Source organism: Oncorhynchus gorbuscha, linkage group LG10 (assembly GCF_021184085.1).
Source record: "Oncorhynchus gorbuscha isolate QuinsamMale2020 ecotype Even-year linkage group LG10, OgorEven_v1.0, whole genome shotgun sequence".
NCBI classification, from domain to species: Eukaryota; Metazoa; Chordata; class Actinopteri; order Salmoniformes; family Salmonidae; genus Oncorhynchus; species Oncorhynchus gorbuscha.
Genome location: NC_060182.1, coordinates 41,113,987 through 41,134,776, shown reverse-complemented (window position 1 = coordinate 41,134,776; position 20,790 = coordinate 41,113,987). Strand labels below are relative to the sequence as shown.

The 20,790-nt window shown below is 44.4% G+C and overlaps 2 protein-coding genes across 2 annotated transcripts in view; one reads left to right on the top strand and one right to left on the bottom strand.

Annotated features, from left to right (window-relative positions):
• Positions 1-51: 51 nt before the first annotated feature.
• On the top strand, positions 52-16,705 carry LOC124046108 (structural maintenance of chromosomes protein 1A). Its single transcript, XM_046366124.1, has 23 exons — positions 52-438; positions 1,544-1,732; positions 1,992-2,104; positions 3,221-3,424; positions 3,649-3,887; positions 4,102-4,360; positions 4,593-4,733; positions 4,832-5,014; positions 5,289-5,396; positions 5,825-6,010; positions 6,163-6,342; positions 6,584-6,730; positions 8,004-8,141; positions 8,391-8,614; positions 10,137-10,278; positions 10,573-10,718; positions 10,983-11,136; positions 11,690-11,800; positions 13,109-13,265; positions 13,404-13,558; positions 13,776-13,997; positions 14,317-14,424; positions 14,652-16,705. Exons 1-23 carry the CDS (start codon positions 330-332, stop codon positions 14,730-14,732), a joined length of 3,696 nt encoding a protein of 1,231 aa, XP_046222080.1. The 5' UTR covers positions 52-329; the 3' UTR covers positions 14,733-16,705.
• A 650-nt stretch (positions 16,706-17,355) lies between these two features.
• The window catches only part of LOC124046106 (dihydropyridine-sensitive L-type skeletal muscle calcium channel subunit alpha-1-like), a 50,834-nt gene continuing 47,399 nt past the window's right edge, over positions 17,356-20,790 (bottom strand). The window contains exon 45 of the mRNA XM_046366118.1: positions 17,356-20,757. Within this exon, the coding sequence (XP_046222074.1) occupies positions 20,440-20,757 (318 nt within the window). The 3' untranslated portion in view covers positions 17,356-20,439. The remainder of the gene's footprint in view (positions 20,758-20,790) is intronic.

Sequence of the window (20,790 nt, the reverse complement as noted above, 5' to 3'; positions counted from 1 at the left end):
GTAGCATTGTGGCAGCAACATCTCGCGAGAACTAATTCACTTACGCGCGCGCTCAGAGGTCTCAAATCCAGTAGGAGGACTGTAAAATGGCGCATTGTTGTTGCAGTCGTACATTTTGAAAGCTAGCTTGCAAGCTGATCGAGTTAGTTAGCCGGGCACACCAACCGATTATGCAACTTTAGCTTATTTTTTTATATATTTTAAGTGTTTACCATATGCTTGCATGTTTCTCGTTTGAGTTCAAACGCTAGCTAGCATTAGCGACATTAGCTGCTAGCACAACAACACATATTCCTTCATCTGTTTCCGCACAAGCGATCTGGTCAAAAATGGGTTATTTGAAACTAATAGAGATCGAAAACTTCAAATCTTACAAGGGAAGGCAAATCATCGGCCCCTTTCACAAGTTTACCGCGATTATTGGACCCAATGGATCCGGTAAGTAGTGGCCAATCAACATTGCAAGTAGGCTATCTAGCTAATGCTAACATTACTGTACTGCTAGTCCTAGCTAAATTGCTAGCTAATGTTAGTTTAGCCGGGTTGACTATTTGCATCAATGCATGCATGGGCGACTATACGTGTTACTTTGTCGACAACGACAGCATATGAACACTTGCTTTCTATTTAATATTAGCTACATTTTTGTTGTTGTTGCTATAACTGTAGCTAGCTAGCCACGGGTCCAAAACGTTTTGCTATGATAAACATTTCCCTCACAGACAAATTCAATTGTAATTGTCAAATGCGCCGAATACAACCTTACAGTGAAATGCTTACTTACAAGCCCTTAACCAACAATGCAGTTAAGAAAATACCAACAACAAAAAAAGTAAAAGATAAGAATAACTAATGTTTAGAGCAACAGTAAATAACAATAGCGGGGCTATATACAGGAGCTTGCGGTACAGAGTCAATGTGCGGGGGGCAACCGGTGTCGAGGTACATATTAACTCAATTACATGTACGTAGAGTTATTAAAGTGACTATGCACAGATAATAACAGAGAGTGTGTGGGGGGGGGGGGGCAATGCAAATAGTCTGGTAGCCTTTTGATTAAGTGTTCAGGAGTCTTATGGCTTGGGGGTAGAAGCTATTTAGGAGCCTCTTGGACCCAGTGATGTAACCCGTCAGGATGCTCTGATGGTGCAGCTGTAAAACATTTTGAGGATCTGAAGACCCATGCCAAATCTTTTCAGTCTCCTAAGGGGGAATACGTTTTGTTGTGCCCTCTGGAGACTTTGAATGAGACCTTGCAGGTAGTTGATCTAATAAACATTAGCTAGATCAACAGTTTAATGTAGTCCCGGGCGCCGATCACGTCAACGTCGATTTAAGGTGGCCCCCGCACCTCTCTGATTCCGATGGGTTGAGTGCAATCGGAAGACAGTTCGGTTGAATGCATTGTTGTGCAACTGATTAGGTATCAACTTATCCAGGTCCTAAGTTATTTACATCCTTTTCCAAGTAAACAATATTTGCAAGACTTGAATAGTTCACTGGCTGACTACATTTGTTCCCATTCATATTCTCTCCCTCCCAGGCAAGTCCAACCTCATGGACGCCATCAGCTTCGTGCTGGCTGAGAAGACCAGCAACCTGCGTGTGAAGACTCTGAAGGACCTGATCCACGGAGCTCCCGTGGGGAAGCCGGCAGCCAACAGGGCCTTTGTGAGCATGGTGTACCATGAGGACAGCGGGGAAGAGCGCACCTTCACCAGAATCATCATTGGTATGCCACAGCTGTCTCCACATCCAGATGTGATAAACTGTGTGGCTGTGAAGCTTCCCTTAATTTCTGCTAGTCCAATTTGTGGTGTCTGGCTGAGTCTGAAATGGCACTCAAATCCCTCATAGTGCATTACTTTTGATGGGTCCTGGTCAAAAGTAGTGCACTATATAGGGAATAGGGTGCCATTTTGGACAGACCCTTGATATTCTGATCTCTTGTCGGATAGCCATAACTATCACAAATCTTCTCTGTGTGTCAGGCTCGTCGTCAGAGTACCGTATCAACAGTAAGGTGGTGAATCTGGCAGAGTACAGCGAGGAGCTGGAGAAACTAGGAATCCTCATCAAGGCCAGGAACTTCCTCGTCTTCCAGGTGAGAACTGATACAAACAGTAACATACACACACGGTAATAGTCACATGCAAAAACTATATATATATATTGTTTTGGGTAAGTAGACAGATTTTCTCGATCTTCATATAAAATGTACACTACATATGCACATGCAAACATTTTGCATATGTTAGCAGAATATGTGTAGAGCTTCCTTAAAAGCTAATAAAATCAAATGTTATTTGTCACATGTGCCAAATACAACCGGTGTAGACTTTACAGTGAAATGCTTACTTACAAGCCCTTAATCAACAATGCAGTTCAAGAAATAGTTGATCAAATATTTACTAAATAAGCTGAAGTCAATTTTTTTTTAACTAAGTAAAAAAGTAATACAAGAAATGTACGTAACAATAACAAGGGGGTACCGAGTGACTGTGTAGGGGTACAGGATAGTCGAGCTAAAGTGACTATGCATAGATGATAAACAGAGAGTAGTAGCAGTGTAAAAACAAAGGGGGGGGGGTCAATGGAGATCTGGTTGGCCATATGGTCTGGTTGGCCATATGATTAGTTGTTAATTAGCAGTCTTATGGCTTGGGGGTAGAAGCTGTTAAGGAACCTTTTGGTCCTAGACTTGGAGCTCCTGTACCGCTTGCAGTGCGGTAGCAGAGAGAACAGTCTTTGACTTGGGTGACTGGAGTCTTTGACCATTTTTTGGGCCTTCCTCTGATACCACCTGGTATAGAGGTCCTGGATGTCAGGAAGCTTGGCCCCAGTGATGTACTGGGCCGTACGCAATACCCTCTTTTCACGCCTTGCGGTGATTCAACCGGTCAGGAGGCTCTCATTGGTGCAGCTGTATAACTTATAGCTGTTAGAAATGAGGTAAAACAGATTGGCCTGCAATAAAGTCTCCAGCCACTAGAAGCGCTGCTTCTGGGTGAGCATTTTCTTGTTTGCTTATGGCCTAATACAGCTGGTTGAGTGCGGTCTTAGTGCAGCACTGGTTTGTGGTGGTAAATAGACAGCTACGAATAATATAGATGAGAGCTGTCTTGGTGAGAGAACCCTAGAGACTGTTTGTCCATGGACCTCGCTTACTCTGTTTAAGACTGTGTTCGTAACCTCTGACCTCTATGTATTCCCCAATCAGGGTGCGGTGGAGTCGATAGCCATGAAGAACCCTAAGGAGCGTACTGCTCTGTTTGAGGAGATCTCCCGGTCTGGGGAGCTGGCTCAGGAGTACGACCGTAGGAAGAAGGAGATGGTGAAGGCTGAGGAGGACACCCAATTTAACTACCACCGCAAGAAGAACATCGCCGCTGAACGCAAAGAGGCCAAACAGGAGAAAGAGGAGGTATGGAAGACAGCCAGTCAGATAGCATCCTTCTCTTCTCACGAGAGCTCACTCACACTTCCCGTCAGTAGGTAGAAGGTAATATTGAGACAGATTGATAGACCCCATTATTTTTGCAATTCACCCTACACCACAAAAAATGTTTCAATAAAAATTGCCACCATTTGCGAACCTTCTATGTAGTTTTGATGTATCATTCACACTTTCTCCCTCCCCCTCTCCAGGCTGAGCGTTACCAGCGTCTGAAGGACGAGGTGGTGAAGGCCCACGTCCAGATGCAGCTGTTCAAGCTGTACCACAACGACGCCGAGATCGACAAGCTGAACCGCGAGCTGTCGCACCGCAACAAGGAGATCGACAAGGACCGCAAGAAGATGGACCACGTGGAGGAGGAACTGAAGGAGAAGAAGAAAGAGCTGGGGAGGATGATGAGAGACCAACAGACGGTGGAGAAAGAGATCAAGTGAGTGGGGATGGAGGGAGGGAGAGCTGGGGAGGATTGAGAGACCAGCAGATGGTGGAGAAAGAGATCAAGTGCGTAGGGAGGGAGCAAGGGGAAATGGGGACAGGCCGTGAAGAAGAGCTTAAGAGTACGATAGACCAAGTGGAATTGTTGCCATTTTGGAAGTTAACGGATTTAATATCTTAACCTTTTCCACTCCCTCTTCCTCCTACAGGGAGAAGGATGCTGAACTGAACCAAAAGCGTCCGCAGTACATCAAGGCCAAAGAGAACACCTCCCACAAGATCAAAAAACTGGAGGCAGCCAAGAAGTCCCTCCAGAACGCCCAGAAGCTGTACAAGAAGAGGAAGGGGGACATGGATGAGTTGGAGAAAGAACAGGGCGCTGTGGAGATGGCCCGGCAGGAGTTTGACGACCGCATGGAGGAGGAGGCCCAGAGCCAGGGACAGGACCTCACACTGGAGGAAAACCAGGTTGGAGCCTATGAACGGTCATGAGGGTGTTCCTAAGTTAAATATGAATGGTCACAGGGAGATAGACTGGGATCCTATGAAAGGTTACAGCGGACTATCAGGCAGCAGTGTTGCCTCAGTGAGGGATGTATGGGAAGGTCGCTGGTTCATCTCCCAGGTTAGCCAGACTTACTATCTCTCAAATATGTAGGTGAATATTCTATACTCGCCACCTTCCTCCCGCTCTCCCCAGGTCAAGGCCTACCACCGTCTGAAGGAGGAGGCCAGTAAGCGGGCGGCCACTCTGGCCCAGGAGCTGGAGAAGTTCAACAGAGACCAGAAGGCCGACCAGGACCGGCTCGACCTTGAGGAAAGGAAGAAAGTGGAGACCGAGGTAAAAGGATGAGGACGATACGGAATACAGGGTTGTTGCTCGTCGGGGCACGCAATGTAAAAAGAGAGCTTAACGTTATTAATATGTTACATCTGCAGGCCAAGATCAAGCAGAAGATCCGTGAGATAGAGGAGAACCAGAAGCGTATTGAGAAGCTGGAGGACTACATTACCACCAGCAAGCAGTCTCTGGATGAACAGAAGAGAATGGAGGAGGAGCTGACTGAGGAGGTGGAGGGGGCCAAGAAGAGGATCGACGAGATTAACCTGGAACTCAACCAGGTACTGGAACACTTATCTGTCAGTCAACCAATCCAAGCTATTGGTTGATCATGAAACGCACCGGGGGAAAGTTAAAACGTTTTGTGTTGACATTGCATGATAACTGTATCAGAATTGCTCATCTGGAAAAAAAACGATACATTTTCAGTTTTGCCTGTCTCCTGTGGGGTTTGCTGCTATGTAGATAGGTAGCAAATGGCAAGTCCCAGGACCATGTCATATCAGTCGACATTGCCTGAGGACATTTGACTGACATCTTATCTCGGTTCCCTAGGTGATGGAGCAGCTGGGTGACGCCAGGATTGACAGACAGGAGAACAGCAGGCAGGCACGCAAAGCCGAGATCATGGAGAGCATCAAGAGACTGTATCCCGGGTCGGTGGTAAGACTGCGGGCACCTACCGATGCAGAGTTTGGGCTGGGGAATGTCAGTTGGCATAGGGCAACCACCAAGTATTAAGAGATTCTACGCTGCATCTGTCCTAAAATTACTGGAGGCTGCAGCTAGCATAGTTAGCACACAGTTAGCTGGTAAGGCTAGAGGCTACCAGACAAAGCAGAGATCATGGAGAGCTTGGAACTCTATCCCGGATCTGTGGCGGGACTAGGGACTGGAGGCATTGTAAGTAATAGGACAACCAGAGTAAGCTATCTATGCCTGTCACTGGGATGCCCTCTTCCTTCTCTGTTTTACTCTCCCCGCAACTGCTCACTGTTCCTGTCTTCTAGATATGTTTCTTCCCTCAGAATATTGACTTGGCCTTGAAATGGTTTTGACACATTCCAGCGCTCTCTCCCTATTCCCCGCAGTACGGCCGCCTGATCGACCTGTGCCAGCCCACTCAGAAGAAGTTTCAGATCGCTGTGACCAAGGTGCTGGGCAAGAACATGGACGCCATCATCGTGGACTCGGAGAAGACCGGCAGAGACTGTATCCAGTACATCAAGGAGCAGCGAGGAGAGCCGGAGACTTTCCTGCCCCTCGACTATCTGGAGGTAACACACTGGGGGAAGACTTAAGTTTAACAGGACTGGTCACTTACACATGGGACTCCACGATGGCATTATGTGAACACAGACCCGTATCAGTCCGGTCTATTGATCTCCGGCTCTGTGCTCGTGTCAGTCTTAACGGTCCGTGTCTCCAGGTGAAGCCTACAGATGAGAAGCTGCGTGAGCTGCGCGGCGCCAAGCTGGTGATTGATGTGATCCGCTACGAGCCGCCTCACATTAAGAAGGCCCTGCAGTACGCGTGTGGTAACGCACTGGTCTGCGAGAACGTAGAGGACGCTCGGCGCATCGCCTTCGGAGGGCCCTACAGACACAAGGTAGGAGGAAAAGCACGCACACTGATGCATACACACACACACCATAGTGTTTTCAACAAGCACATGGAGTAGCCAGCCAAATAGAAAAAGTAGCCAGCCCGGAAATGAAATTCTCTATTTTGTTGGCCTCTGGTACATTCTATTGCTAGGTTGTATTTTTTTGCACACAGACACAAGGTACGCACACACCTTGAGTGGAAGACGTGCACTGACTCCTCTCTTTCCCTCTACCTCCCTCCAGACAGTGGCCCTGGACGGTACTCTGTTCCAGAAGTCCGGTGTGATCTCTGGGGGTGCTAGTGATCTGAAGGCTAAGGCCAGGCGCTGGGATGAGAAGGCTGTGGACAAACTCAAGGACAAGAAGGAGAAACTCACTGAGGAACTCAAGGTGAGCGGTCACTCTGGCCATTGGGTTTCTTGAGCATCGTCAGCATCATCACCATCATCATAACATGTTATGGCGCTCAAGGTAATCCAGTCGCACATCCCACGGTTATGAGGTAGGATGCTCCAAATCACAATCTTCCCTCTGTTGTTTTCCGGCACTGGGCAAATTTCAGGTCTGTTGATCACAAACTTGAACATTGAAAATTCGGTGTAACTGTGAACCCTGAGGGTGTACCTGCTTTTAGGTTAGTTTTAACACTGGTCAAGCAGGCTACTGTGGCTATTGTATAATAATGATAATAATAATGCAGGTCTACCAGAGTGGCCTACCATCAAAAACAATGGAGAAATACATTCCATAACATTTTAACATGGAAATAGCTGTTCCATCATTCAGCCTACAGTAGCAGCCAATGTGGGAAAAACACGCAGGGCTTGACATTAACCTGTTTATCCTCTTGTCCTTCAGACAAGGTGGTGACTGAAAAGGTTGTTGTGTTTTGTAAGAAGCCACTTTACAAAATATAGAATGTGTCATTATTCTCTTACCATAATCACAGAATCAGTCAAATTATACTACTCGCTGTCTCAAAATACAACACTGTCCCTTTAAGACAAAAAAAAAAGCTCTTTTACCCGACTCATTTCAAAGATTTCTAGAAACACACATTGTGCTCTTGTAGGAAGCAAACAGTCCCCCCTTGCTGATCTATAATTGGGCTAATAACTCACTAACTACTAACGGATATGAACAAATGTGCACATGTGGCACTCGCTTTGATCTATAAAATAAAAAACAAGCTCAAAAAACGACCACTCATGCTGTAAACACAGCATTATTATAGTAAGTCTTGCATAATTTGTTTTTTTCTCTCTCGGTATGTTGAATTGAAAGTGGATAATATTGTGTTGATTCGATCACAATTCCCACAGTAAAGGGAAGCGTTCATAGTGTTAACTGAACTTCACTCAACTTTCCGGAGTTTTGATCTCGTGCTTCTCTACGCGGGCTGATAATTCTCCTGCGTGGCTTAGAGGGAATATTGCTCATAACATATTACCATACTTATATATGAAACTTAAGAACTGTAAAACCTATTTTACTTATCTGTTATCAAGCTGCAGTTGGATAAGCAGCCTAATGTATCTATTAGAACGTTGTCGAGGCTGACAACTGAACACAAGCACTGCGATAACAATGATGCCTCTCTGAAAGGAACAGGACTACAATAACAATGGGGCATCTCTCGCTCTCTCTCTCTCTCTGGGTGTAGGAGCAAATGAAGGCTAAGAGGAAGGAGGCAGAGCTGCGCCAGGTTCAGTCTCAGGCCCACGGCCTCCAGATGAGACTGAAATACTCCCAGAGCGACCTGGAGCAGACCAAGACCCGACACCTCTCCCTCAACATGCAGGTATGGATGTTTAGCAACACAGTGTCCGTTCGTTTTGCGGTAGCCCTAAACCAAGGGTCTGAAACCTGTGGCTCTGGAGCTGCATGTGGCCTTTTTTATGTGATGTGGTGATAAATAAATCATTATAGAAAGTCATCAATAGAAGTTTCTACTGCACAATGTGTGTGTCAGTAGGGTTTCTAGAACCCCGTAGACACACTGTTGTGATTTCAATAGACTAGCTTGAAGTCCTTTTCCCATCCCCCGTAGGAGAAATCCAAGCTGGAGAGTGAGCTGGCTAACTTCGGCCCTCGCATCAACGACATCAAGAGGATCATCCAATCCCGTGAAAAGGAGGTCAATAATTTGAGAGACCGGATGAACGTTGTGGAAGATGAGGTGTTTATCGAGTTCTGTAAGGAGATTGGGGTCAGGAACATCAGAGAGTTCGAGGAGGAGAAGGTGAAGAGGCAGAACGAGATCGCCAAGAAACGGTAAGTCACTCTCCTCCGTTGTGTCAATGTCAAATCAAATTTTATTTGTCACATACGCCAAATACAACAAGTGTAGACATTACTATGAAATGTACAAGCCCTTAACCAACAGTGTAGTTCAAGAAGAGTTAAGAAAATATTGACCAAATAAACTAAAGTAAAAAATAAAAGGTCAACAATAAAATAAGGCTACATATAGTGCCTTGCGAAAGTATTCGGCCCCCTTGAACTTTGCGGCCTTTTGCCACATTTCAGGCTTCAAACATAAAGATATAAAACTGTATTTTTTTGGTGAAGAATTTCAATATTATCGCTTGCACAGTGCTCCTTGGGATGTTTAAAGCTTGGGAAATCTTTTTGTATCCAAATCCGGCTTTAAACTTCTTCACAACAGTATCTCGGACCTGCCTGGTGTGTTTCTTGTTCTTCATGATGCTCTCTGCGCTTTTAACGGACCTCTGAGACTATCACAGTGCAGGTGCATTTATACGGAGACTTGATTACACACAGGTGGATTGTATTTATCATCATTAGTCATTTAGGTCAACATTGGATCATTCAGAGATCCTCACTGAACTTCTGGAGAGAGTTTGCTGCACTGAAAGTAAAGGGGCTGAATAATTTTGCACGCCCAATTTTTCAGTTTTTGATTTGTTAAAAACGTTTGAAATATCCAATAAATGTCGTTCCACTTCATGATTGTGTCCCACTTGTTGTTGATTCTTCACAAAAAAAATCAGTTTTATATCTTTATGTTTGAAGCCTGAAATGTGGCAAAAGGTCGCAAAGTTCAAGGGGGCCGAATACTTTCGCAAGGCACTGTATAGAGGGTACCAGTACCGAGTCAATGTGTGGGGGTACAGGTTAGTTGAGGTAATATGTACATGCAGGTAAAGTGACTATGCGTACATAATAAACAGTGAGTAGCAGCACTGTAAAAATGGGGGTGGGGTGGTCAATGCAAATAGTACGATTAGCTATTAATCCTTTTGGACCTAGACTTGGTGCTCAGGTACCGCTTGCTGTGCAGTAGCAGAGAGAACAGTCTGACTAGGGTGGCTGGAGTCTTTGGTAATTTTTAAGGCCTTCCTCTGACACTGCCTGGTATAGAGGTCCTGGATGGCAGGAAGATTGGCCCCAGTGACGTACTGGGCCGTACGCACTAACCTATGTAGCGCCTTGCTGTCGGAAGCTGAGCAGTTGCCATACCAGGCGGTGATGCAACCAGAAATCCTTTTGATGGTGCAGCTATAGAACTTTTTGAGGATATGAGGACCCATGCCAAATATTTTCAGTCTCCTGGGGGGAAATAGGCATTGCGAATGTGAACTTGTTTCTGTGCGCTGTAGTCAGCCATTTTGTCTGTCTCTTGGGCTCTTCCTCAATTAATCTTCCTTTGATTCCTCACATCCTCTCACCTGTTTCTTAAAACGCAAAGGTCTGAGGGGGAAGGGAATTGAGAGAGAGAGAGATGGTTTCTTTGAGTGTATTAAACTAACGTCATCCATTTTGTGACCTTTAGGCTGGAGTTTGAAACCCAGAAGACTCGTCTGGGCATCCAGCTAGACTATGAGAAAAACCAGCTGAAAGAGGACAAAGAGAAGGTCATGATGTGGGAGCAGACTGTCAAGAAGGACGAGGCGGAGATAGAGCGACTCAAGAAGGTAAAGGGAGATTTACATAAACGGCTTCCGAACTAAGTCTTGAAATGTGCAGTTGCACACTCTCACTCAATGGATTTAACAATGGCGGAAACTCCGTCCAACCACCCGTCCACCAATCCAATGCTTTTATATCCATGACGAGGAGTGTGCACGCCTCGGGTGAAGGGAGGAGACTCGGGACGCAGCCTAAATTCTTAGACCGATGGCTCTAATCAAATGTGTAAATCTCTTTGTTATGTGAGATTGGATGGTTTTAAAACTTTTTTTCCCTCTCTCCCTGCGTCCCTTCCCCAGGAGGAGCACCGCCACATGAAGATCATCGACGAAACCATGGCCCAGCTGCAGGACCTGAAGAACCAGCACCTCACCAAGAAGTCTGAGGTCAACGACAAGAACCACAACATGGAGGAGATACGCAAGAAACTGGGAGGAGCCAACAAGTGAGTCGCAAAACTTACTCTTGCGCCCACTCAAACTCCCATCCTCTTTTTCTGCCCGTTTCTAAAAGGCACATATGTCTAACTTACTACATTATTATTGTATGTGATTAAAAAAGAAATAACCGTTTGTAGCATTGCCATTTGGTTTGTGTTCAACAATTTAGTGTTTACCTTAGGGAGCTGACCCAGAGAGACGGTTACTCGTTTTGTAGCGTTGCAGTTTGCGGCGGTATTGTTTGACCCCGATGTGTGTTATTCCCCCAGGGAGCTGACCCAGCTGCAGAAGGAAGTGACAGCCATCGAGACCAAGCTGGAGCAGAAACGCAGCGACCGCCACAACCTGCTGCAGGCCTGTAAGATGCAGGACATTAGACTGCCTCTACGCTCTGGGACCATGGATGACATCGGCCAGGGAGAGGTACTAATCTCTCTCTCTCCCACCCTCTTTGTCCAGCTTTCTACCTCCCTTTTTCTCTCTCTCTCTGACATGCTCGCTCTCTCCTCGGGAAACGTATGTTTACATTGCCAAAGCAACAATAAAGAAAACAACTCACAAAAGAAATAAAGACATTTCAAATGTCATTATGTGCAAGTAGTTAAAGTACAAAAGGGCAAATAAATGGGTTGTATTTACCATGGGGTTCTTCACTGGTTGCCCTTGTGGCAACAGGTCACAGATCTTGCTGCTGATATGGGAGTTTATCAAAATTGGGTTTGTTTCACATTCTTTGTGGGTCTGTGTAATCTGAGGGAAATCTGTGTCTCTATGGTCAAACATTTGGCAGGAGGTTAGGAAGAGCAGCTCAGTTTCCACCTCATTTTGTAGGCAGTGTGCACATAACCTAAGGTGGCCTTCCCCAATAAAAAGGCTATGGTCACTGAGCCTGTACATAGTCAAAGCTTTCCTTAAGTTTGGGTCAGTCATTTTATGTGTTACGTATTTATCTTGTTGTTTCTCTCTCTGTGTGTAGGGGAGCTCCCAACAGGAGGAGTCTAGCAGCAGTCAGAGAACATCCAGTACTGTCCTGGCTAAAGAGGCTCTCATAGAGATAGACTACAGCATCCTGTCTGAAGACCTCAAGGTAAGAAATACACCCGTGCGTGAACCCTTCATACTAAGGCTATGTCGGGGAGATTCCAAGAACACAGGATGAGATGTTACTATCCTTTGTGCAAGCACTTCCAAGAGTTAATGAATAGTGAGCGTGGTGAAATTTGGGGAGCGCATCGTCAGTAGTGTACCTTTTGGTTCCTAGGGTGTTTCGGCCTTTCACACTATACACCCTCCTCAAAGGCGTCCAGCGACAGGGTGATCAATCCTACGCTTGCGTCCCATTCCCAATTAGTCATAGGAGTTGCCTTGTTGTTGATAGCCAACATCCGAAGGGACTATGCATGGCAGGGGAGTCCTCCTCCCTGAGTCAATCATTGTTGACCGCATACCTCCTGGCCCTCTCACTTCGGGGCCCAGCTGGGGTCTTTCCTCTTCATCCAGAGCCACTGACTGCTGCCTTCTGCCGCCTCTGATACAGCTTTGATTGCCGAACGCTGGCTCTGGCCCTTAATTCCCAGGTCTCTAAGCAGTCTGGTTGTAGATGTTGCCACAAAACCTCTGCAGCCCACCTCCACTGGTCGGACTTCTGTGTTCCAGCCATGATGCCGTGCTTCGGCAGCTAGATCAGCATAGCGCAGATGTTTTCGCTCATAAGCCTCATCTACTGAGTCCTCCCAGGGTACTGTGAGCTCAATGATGAAGACCTTATTGAGTGAACGGGACCAGAGCACCATGTCAGGTCTTAGGGTGGTGGTTGCGATCTCCGGAGGAAACACAAGTTGCCGGCCAATGTCAGCTAGCATTTTCCAGTCGCGGGCCAAGCGCAGCTGGTCTCGCTCTAATGGTGTAGAGCCGCTCTTCGGTGGTTTAGCCCCTTCGTAGACAAAGTTTGTCCGTAAGGAGTGTGATGCTGCTGTGGGTGGTAGGGAGTTGGTGGCAGCTCGCTTGTCCTCCAGGGCGGACGCAAGGTTTTTAAGGACTTGGTTGTGACGCCAAGTGTAGCGTCCTTGGGCGAGGCTTGTTTTACAGCCTGTGAGAACGGTTGAGCTTTTCCATCAGAGCAACATATGACGTCCTTCCAACACCAGTTAATCTTCACCAATGGTATGGTGAAGATCCGGACTGTGCCCTCTGTTCCATGCCAGCCAACCTGCAAGTGCACACTTTGGGAGACGTGTGCAGAATTGGGACGCAGTTCATCTCCCCCATAGACTGTGGGGGACTGTACGTGTAAAATTGTCTGTTTCAGCCATGATTCAATACCCAGCGGTTGTTTTTTTGTGTGAGTTTGAAATGTAGTGTGAGTCGCCTAGCATATTTGTCTGCTGTTTCTCAGGACGCGCTGGCGGAGGATGAGATCAAGGCAGAGATGCACACGCTGCAGCAACGTCTCAACGAGCAGCAGTCCATACTGCAGAGAATCAGCGCACCCAACATGAAGGCCATGGAGAAACTAGAGTCCGTCAGGGACAAGTTCCAGGAGACCAGCGACGGTACGGAGGAGAATGAGTCGTGAGGACGTGGACTAACTTTTACCGTCTCTCTCTTGGCGAATGTGTCGTATGAAACAACAGGGAAGGATGCGTCTTCATTTGCGTAATGTGTTCACGGTGCTCTATTCTGAATTCCAGAGTTTGAGGCGGCCCGTAAGCGAGCCAAGAAGGCCAAGCAGGCGTTTGAGCAGATCAAGAAGGAGAGGTTTGACCGCTTCAACGCCTGTTTTGAGGCTGTATCCACCAACATCGATGAGATCTACAAAGCCCTGTCACGCAACAGCTCTGCCCAGGTACTGTCCCTCAGCAATACTCCATAGTAGTACTGTACCATACGCAAACAGTCTGAACCGTATTCCACCAAGTCAAACTAGTTACAAACTGTATTATGTGGTATTTGCATTAACATAGGGGTCATTCCATATGAAATCAATGGTCTGTTTGACTGCGCCCCTTTCGATTTGAGCAAAACTTTTGTCGGTGTGTTGATGTTGTGTTCCTTCATCCCAGGCCTTCCTTGGGCCGGAGAACCCTGAGGAGCCTTACCTGGATGGGATCAACTATAACTGTGTGGCCCCTGGTAAGCGGTTCAGACCCATGGACAACCTGTCTGGAGGGGAGAAGACTGTAGCTGCCCTGGCTCTGCTGTTCGCCATACACAGCTACAAGCCGGCCCCATTCTTCGTCCTGGACGAGATTGATGCTGCGCTGGACAACACCAACATTGGCAAGGTCTGTGTCTAAAACCCTGCCGCGTGAACAATCGTTGTTTATGTATTGAAATACCTTTAATGTGTTTACGATGTCGTTGTCCTGAAATCTCGCTAAAACCACTATCAGTACCACTATAAAATGGCACCCTATTCTTGATGTAAGTGCACTAATTTAAAGTAGTGCACTATATATTGTAGGGATAGGTTGGAGATGTCTGGTGTGTTGTCGATCCACATTATCCAGATGACTATGTTATGTCATGACCATGCTGTTATGTCATGACCATGCTGTTATGTCATGACCATGCTGTTATGTCTAATACTGTCCGTCTATGCAGGTGGCCAACTACATCAAAGACCAGTCAGTGAACACTCAGGCCATAGTGATCTCTCTAAAGGAAGAGTTCTACACCAAGGCCGACTCTCTCATCGGGGTCTATCCAGAGGTACAGGCGCAACAAAACACACACACACACACACAACACAGGATGGAACACACCTATCCATAAAGCCTTGTAATGCTTCGCTTTCACATAAAAACATTACTATAAGAATGTCTTGACATTTTTCTCTCACATTTTAGATAATAGAATGAATGTAGCTATGTATGCTAACTGTTTTCTGAAATAAGGGCAAAACTGACAGCGTTACTCTCCCCCTCCCCCCCACACAGCAAGGAGATTGCGTCATCAGCAAAGTACTGACCTTTGACCTGTCGGTGTACCCTGATGCAAACCCAAACCCCAACGAGTAGAACCCCAACAAGTAGGATATCACACAGAGGAGAGGAGCAAAATGACAGGCATACTTTTTAACTCATTGGCATTTTGACGTTCTGGTTAACCAACTGAACCAGGGTCATATTCATTAGTGCAGGCAACCGAAAATGTTTTAAAACATTTTTGTAACTGAGAACAGAATTTTTGTGTTTTTTATTGGACAAGTCCAGCTAGTCCCTACCGAATGAATATGACCCAAATCGCGCGTGTCTATGGATGGCAAATGTAGCTAATAATGTGTTCTGTGGTGTGTTGGTGGTATCGTGGATCAAACATCCATTAGCTAATAGATGTTGTTTGCTATCATGTTTTTAAAAATAATTTCTGTATTTTTGGAGTATATTAGAATTAGAAAATTTGTGCTATTTCTGAATGGAGTGGGAGTGGGTGAGAAGTTACAGCAGCTGAAAGTTGTTATTTCTAGAAAGATTCACCTTGAATATAATGTGCATTTATACAATTTGAATCTTTTAATTTGGAACCATGTGAGTATTGTATTTCAGGACAAGGTTATATGAGGCTTAGAAAAATTGTAAAATGATTTGGAAATCATGCCTTGTTTACAATTTGTGTATTTGTATCAGGCTTTTGTCCCTCAGACGGTAGGAACCTGCTGACAATGATAATGTATTACATGTAACCATTAGGCTTTTTTCTTGTTTTTTGGTCTCATAAATGTTTTCTACTAATCTCTTTCCCTTTCTTCAAATTCTTGCTTTCTGTTATTTCACTGGTTCATCTAAATGGAAGTATCTGAAATTCTGCTAATTTCTACTTTGTGGTCAGCCTGTTTTGTTGTTGTTTTTCCCCCTACTTATTGTGCTACTTAAAAAAACAACTTTTGTCTGAATTGTGTCACGATTGGAAGACCCTGAGGTCCCATTAGGTGGCCACTTCATTCCCAGTCAGATGTCATCTGAGCATTTTAAAATCCCCACATCTAACTAGCCTGTATCCAAGCTGAATTTTCTGGTTGTTTCACTTTCTTCAAAGTGTGGCTCAATGTCAGCAATGGTTATTATTTCTCTACCTTTTTGGCAAGATTAAGTCCGTAATGTCCACAGTTGGTTACACCAACAGGAATGACACGTAAGAAGATGTCTTTGTACACCGGATGACCATAAAGTAAAACAGCCCAAAGGAAATACCATGGCGGTGTTGGAGATGGAGAAACGGAGGCGTTTGATGTCGTTGAAGGGAAGCCGCTAGCACGACTGAGTGGCGCAACCCTAAAATATACGTGAAACGAAACAACACTGTTTACATCGGGCTACCAAGCCACCTGTTAGTTTTACCAGACAGGCTCTGAGCCTTTCCCCAAATGTCCTGGTTTTCCCAAAAACCCTGTTGGAAGTTAACCTGGAATCAGGAGGGAACATGCAGTAAATTCAGGAATCCTCCAAATGGGAATTTGGGGGAACTTACCAAATTATTATATAAAAAAAATAATAATAATCTAACCATGGCCTAAGTTAATACGAGGTAAATCACAGCTGTTTTAATTATATTATTGGATATAAACTGCGATGAGATCATGAAACTCCATTAGGGAAATCCATCTAATTTGACCACCTTGCTAGATTAGCTGCTTCCTCTGAGGAGGGGAACAACTGGTGAACATGACTTAAGACCAGAATGATGAAAAGCAGTTATTTTATTGTTATTAATTTTACGTTAGGTATATGTTCATGTCCAATCTTTGAGTTGTATCACTAAAGTGAGGGTCAATTTATAAAGGTGAGGAAGGTTTATGAGTTTAGCCCTATTGACTTGGGGATGGAGTCTGCTTTTAAAGTGTCCCCCTGCCTCCCTGTTTTTTAAAATCTGTCCAGGGCCAATGGGAAATGTAATTATCCGTTTTAAGGGTCAGTTTTGCATAAGACACGTTTATTCCATTGACATTGTATCGATTCTTTTTAGTTAATAAAATATACTATTTTAACTTGTATTCTAATTGTGTATTTGTGGTAGAAGTAGGTTGAACCCTTTCATAACTTTTAAGTTTAGTGTTCGGTCCCTGTGTTTTTTGAAGATATTTGTACAATTTGTGTTTTATAACTTTTATTCATCCCGCGGGTATGTGTTTTGAGGCAGGACTTTCCGGTCCATAAGGGTGAGCAGAGTGTACATCAAGTGTACATATGCTTTGACATGTCAAAAGTATTGCCTCAGTTTTCTCCCATCAACGAGTATGAAGGAGCGGTTATTCAAATTTGACATGTCTTTCCCTGAGGCTCCTTCTAGAGGCCAACCATTACATTTGTCGTATCACGTTTTTCAGCACCATTTGAGCAAACTCACCTGTTTATGCTGATGCTTCTTGCGTTGTGTTGTAAACAGCCGGCCACGTCTCAACCCTGTGGTACTTAATCCTTGTGTACATTTTTTTATTTCTGCAGATAACCAGTGCTTGACTTTCGGACAGAGTTCACCGGAGCGGAGTACTGGCATCTCAAATGTTCTACTGCTTGAGCTCTAAAATATTAGCTCAAAAGTATTGTGGGGTTCCTGCACCCAAAATGAGTACCAGAACCTATTTCAGTCCAAGTCCAGCACGGCACATTACAACAACAAAAAATCAAGTAAACCAAAGTGATGTATATTTTGGATGTTTTATTTGTTTTGCCAGTGTAAGCTCCATCTGACTGACATGAAGAACGAACAAAAACATTTTGTTGAAAGGCACATATTAGAAGATGGGTTTACTTGATATAGCAGGGTTAGAAGCTGTCCCACCCACTACTTAATGTCTGATTTATGCAGCGTTATCTTTTTAAAGACCAACCAGTTTCTAAGACAGAAATGGCCAACGAGGATGATGAAGTGAAAAATAACTCCTTTAGGACCTGTTAAGGTAACTAAATTAAATAAAAAAACAGTCCCGGGGTGAATCTCAAAGGTATTTTCCTTGATTCCGTCCTTCTTTGCATCCTCAAAACATCAGATCTTCTTCAATGCTCTCCTTGCTTGCAACTTACATTTTCAGTAGAAGGTGAGGAAAGAGCTCGCAAGGAATCGAGCAAAATACTTTTGAGATCCTTCCCCAGACGAAAAAATGTGCAACGTTGTTTTGTACAAAACCAGTTAATCCCCTATGTGGGCTTTCATGCTAAATCCACCATACGCCAGGTATGCTGATATGACTAACAACTCTTGATCAAATCTAATCTGGACTAACTTCAGCATCACTTAAAATCCTGAATCACCTTTTTATTACATTTTCTTCTTACTTTCAACTTCATTTTAACCTCTGGTCATTAATACATATGAATCTCATTTAATAAAATCTCTGGTTTGTATTAAATACAATATCTTCATCAACTTCAATGTGATCTGTTAGATAAGTGCTTAATACCAGAAGGGGAGAGTGGGGTAAGTTGAGCCTCTCTCGTCTCTAGGAAACCCCAAACGAAATGTATAATTTGACCAAATATTTAGGAAAATGTCATTTTATGGAGTCTGAAGGAAGAAACCACATGTAAAAAGTGGTAAGCAAGTTAGAACAACAAAAAAAACAGATTTTCAGCAAGTCAAATTAATTTGAGGTTTCATGATGCTTGAATCTAAACCAAAATGTATCTTTGGGTAAGTGAATATGTGTTTTCTTCCCAAGCATAATGCAAAGCATTATCACTGGGATGTTAAAAAGTACTAAGTGTTAGGCGTTAAGTTTGGGGTAAAATATGATTAAAAGACAAACAGTGATTGTCATTGTGTTTGGAAATATAGACATGGTTTTAAAAAGGTAGTGGTAATATTTCATTCAGTACAGAAATGTGTTGGTGGCTTAAACCGGGGTAAGTTGTGCCAAGATACATCTTGTCCAAAAACATGTTTTCAAAACTAATTTTTACATGAATTCTGATTATTTCAAGGGATGTGCAACATCCTGAAACATGTAGATACCTTTTGTTAGAAATAATATATAATAATATAATAATATTTTTCTGATTGATGCTGAATGAAATATTTACTCAACTTACCCCACTCTCCCCTATACACCTATTTCAGTGAGTATTCAAACATTGATAATACAATCATGAATAAATTAAAATTACAAAGAAATGTCCAACACATTTAAAAAAAAAAGAAACTTCCTCTTAAAAACGTGCCCAAACCCACAGTGGGAGGAGGTTGAGCATTAAGGAAAGTGTTTTACAAGACTCGATTAAATGAAGACAAGTGTAAATAAAGTAAAAAGATAGCAAGTCCTCCCTTTAACGACATAAATGAAGGACGTTGCCTTTAAGAACACAAACCGTGAGGCTCATAGAGAGAGACTCATCTTTGTATACTGCTCCATTACAGTGTCTGTGACAGCAGTGCTATTGAGGCTATCTCCATTTTAAAGTAGCTCATGTTCTTCAGTGACTGATTGCTCCCAACTCGTGAGAGTCCCCACCCAGTTCACCACGTTAAAATGGTGGAAGCCCTCAATGGCACTATCCATGCTAAAAACGGGTGATATCCATGCAGAGTCTTCTATCTCTATGGTGAGGCTTCATCAAAACTGTTTGATGTATCACAACCATTGTGTCAAATGTGTTGTGCATCAGATGTACAACCTGAGTGTGTACTAAGCCTTTCCTTGGCATCCTGGATGTTTTAACAGGAGAGACTCTTTTCAAAAGATTGAACTAAACCGTTCAAACGCAACAGTTGCAGTTTTCCCAGATAAATAGAAACTCACTGAAACGCACTCACAGGTGATCCAAAATGGCATCCTTTCTTTCTCGCCTCCTTTTTTCCCCTTCAGCCCTTGCTGGGACACCCCTGTCTCCACTCACAGACTATTGCTGCGTTCAAAACAACTGGTAACTCAGACTTCCGACTTCAGTGCCTTCAAGACAACTGGGGGGGAAAAAGAGCTTTGACCTCGTTCCCATTTGTCTTGAAAGCACCATCTGTCAACATGCACACAATACAAGTTGCGTGTGTGCGCATGTTGAAGTTTATTGTCATGTGTCTTGTCCTGGAGGCAGAACGGAGCGATAGGCCAGCTGCAAAGTCAAAATGGGCTTTTTGGTCTTAATTTAAGGTTAGGGTTACGTTCAAAATTTGATTTTTTTTAATGCTCGCAAGTGACCAATGCAGCACTGCCTCCAGAACAAGATTCATGACAAAAAATGCTATCCTGCAGTGTGTACAGGGCATTAGTTAGGGTTTTAGTAAGAAACACAGCAGACTGGACATAGTTGTTCTGTCTAACCACTCTATGGAATAGATTATCAACAAACATAACAAAGAAAGAGGTTCATGAACCTGTGCACTCTGTGATAAGTTCTTTTTTTAATTTGTTGAAATAAATATGGCGGAACTGAGAAGAATATTCCTTTTCCTTTGTCGGTTAGTTTTCCATAAGAATCATGAATCTGATTCAAGAATTCAATCAGAATTGACAAGAATCAACCACAGTGGAATAGCATGTTAAAACCGGAACAGCCAACCAGCTAGAGCCTAGTAACTCGGCCATCAACCCTGGTTAGAGGGCCTATTTCCTCCAGTCTCCATTGGAAACTATGGTTAGTGGATTGAGCTCATCGCCATGGCAACTCATCAGGATTTGTTAACGCTGCGAGTGTGTGATGTCACCAACTACAACACAGCCTTGTCAAGTCAAGTGTCAATATCATGTCACAAGATAACGCCACTGTCGTCATGGGCACTCCGATGACAGACTCTCTACACTTTGGTGTCTGCCTCCTCCCCCTTCAGGGGTTGTTTAAAGGTTGTGACGAGGCGCTTCTTTCTCTGCTCCTGGGGTTTCGGTTTCAGCTCTGTAGACCTAGAGGGCCGGTCGGGGGCGGAAGGGGGCACAGGGATTGGGCTCTTCTTCCTCGTGGCGGAGGTTGCGCGGCCACTGCGCCCGTTGAGGAGGCCCAGGGCCACGTCTTCAAAGTGGGACATGGGCATGCGCATTGCCTCGGCCATTTCATTACGAGTCACCGCCACAAACGAATCGTCATTGGCCAGGTCGCCAAGACCGCCAACCACTAAGACCTGACGGAGGACATGATATGTACATTGATATGA

Bases quoted from the DNA above. Each gene is read 5' to 3' on its own strand.
- LOC124046108 (XM_046366124.1), top strand. From the start codon at position 330: ATGGGTTATTTGAAACTAATAGAGATCGAAAACTTCAAATCTTACAAG. The intron at 3,888-4,101 runs GTGAGTGGGGAT...TTCCTCCTACAG, and splicing joins ACGGTGGAGAAAGAGATCAA to GGAGAAGGATGCTGAACTGA. The intron at 14,425-14,651 runs GTACAGGCGCAA...CCCCCCACACAG, and splicing joins TCATCGGGGTCTATCCAGAG to CAAGGAGATTGCGTCATCAG.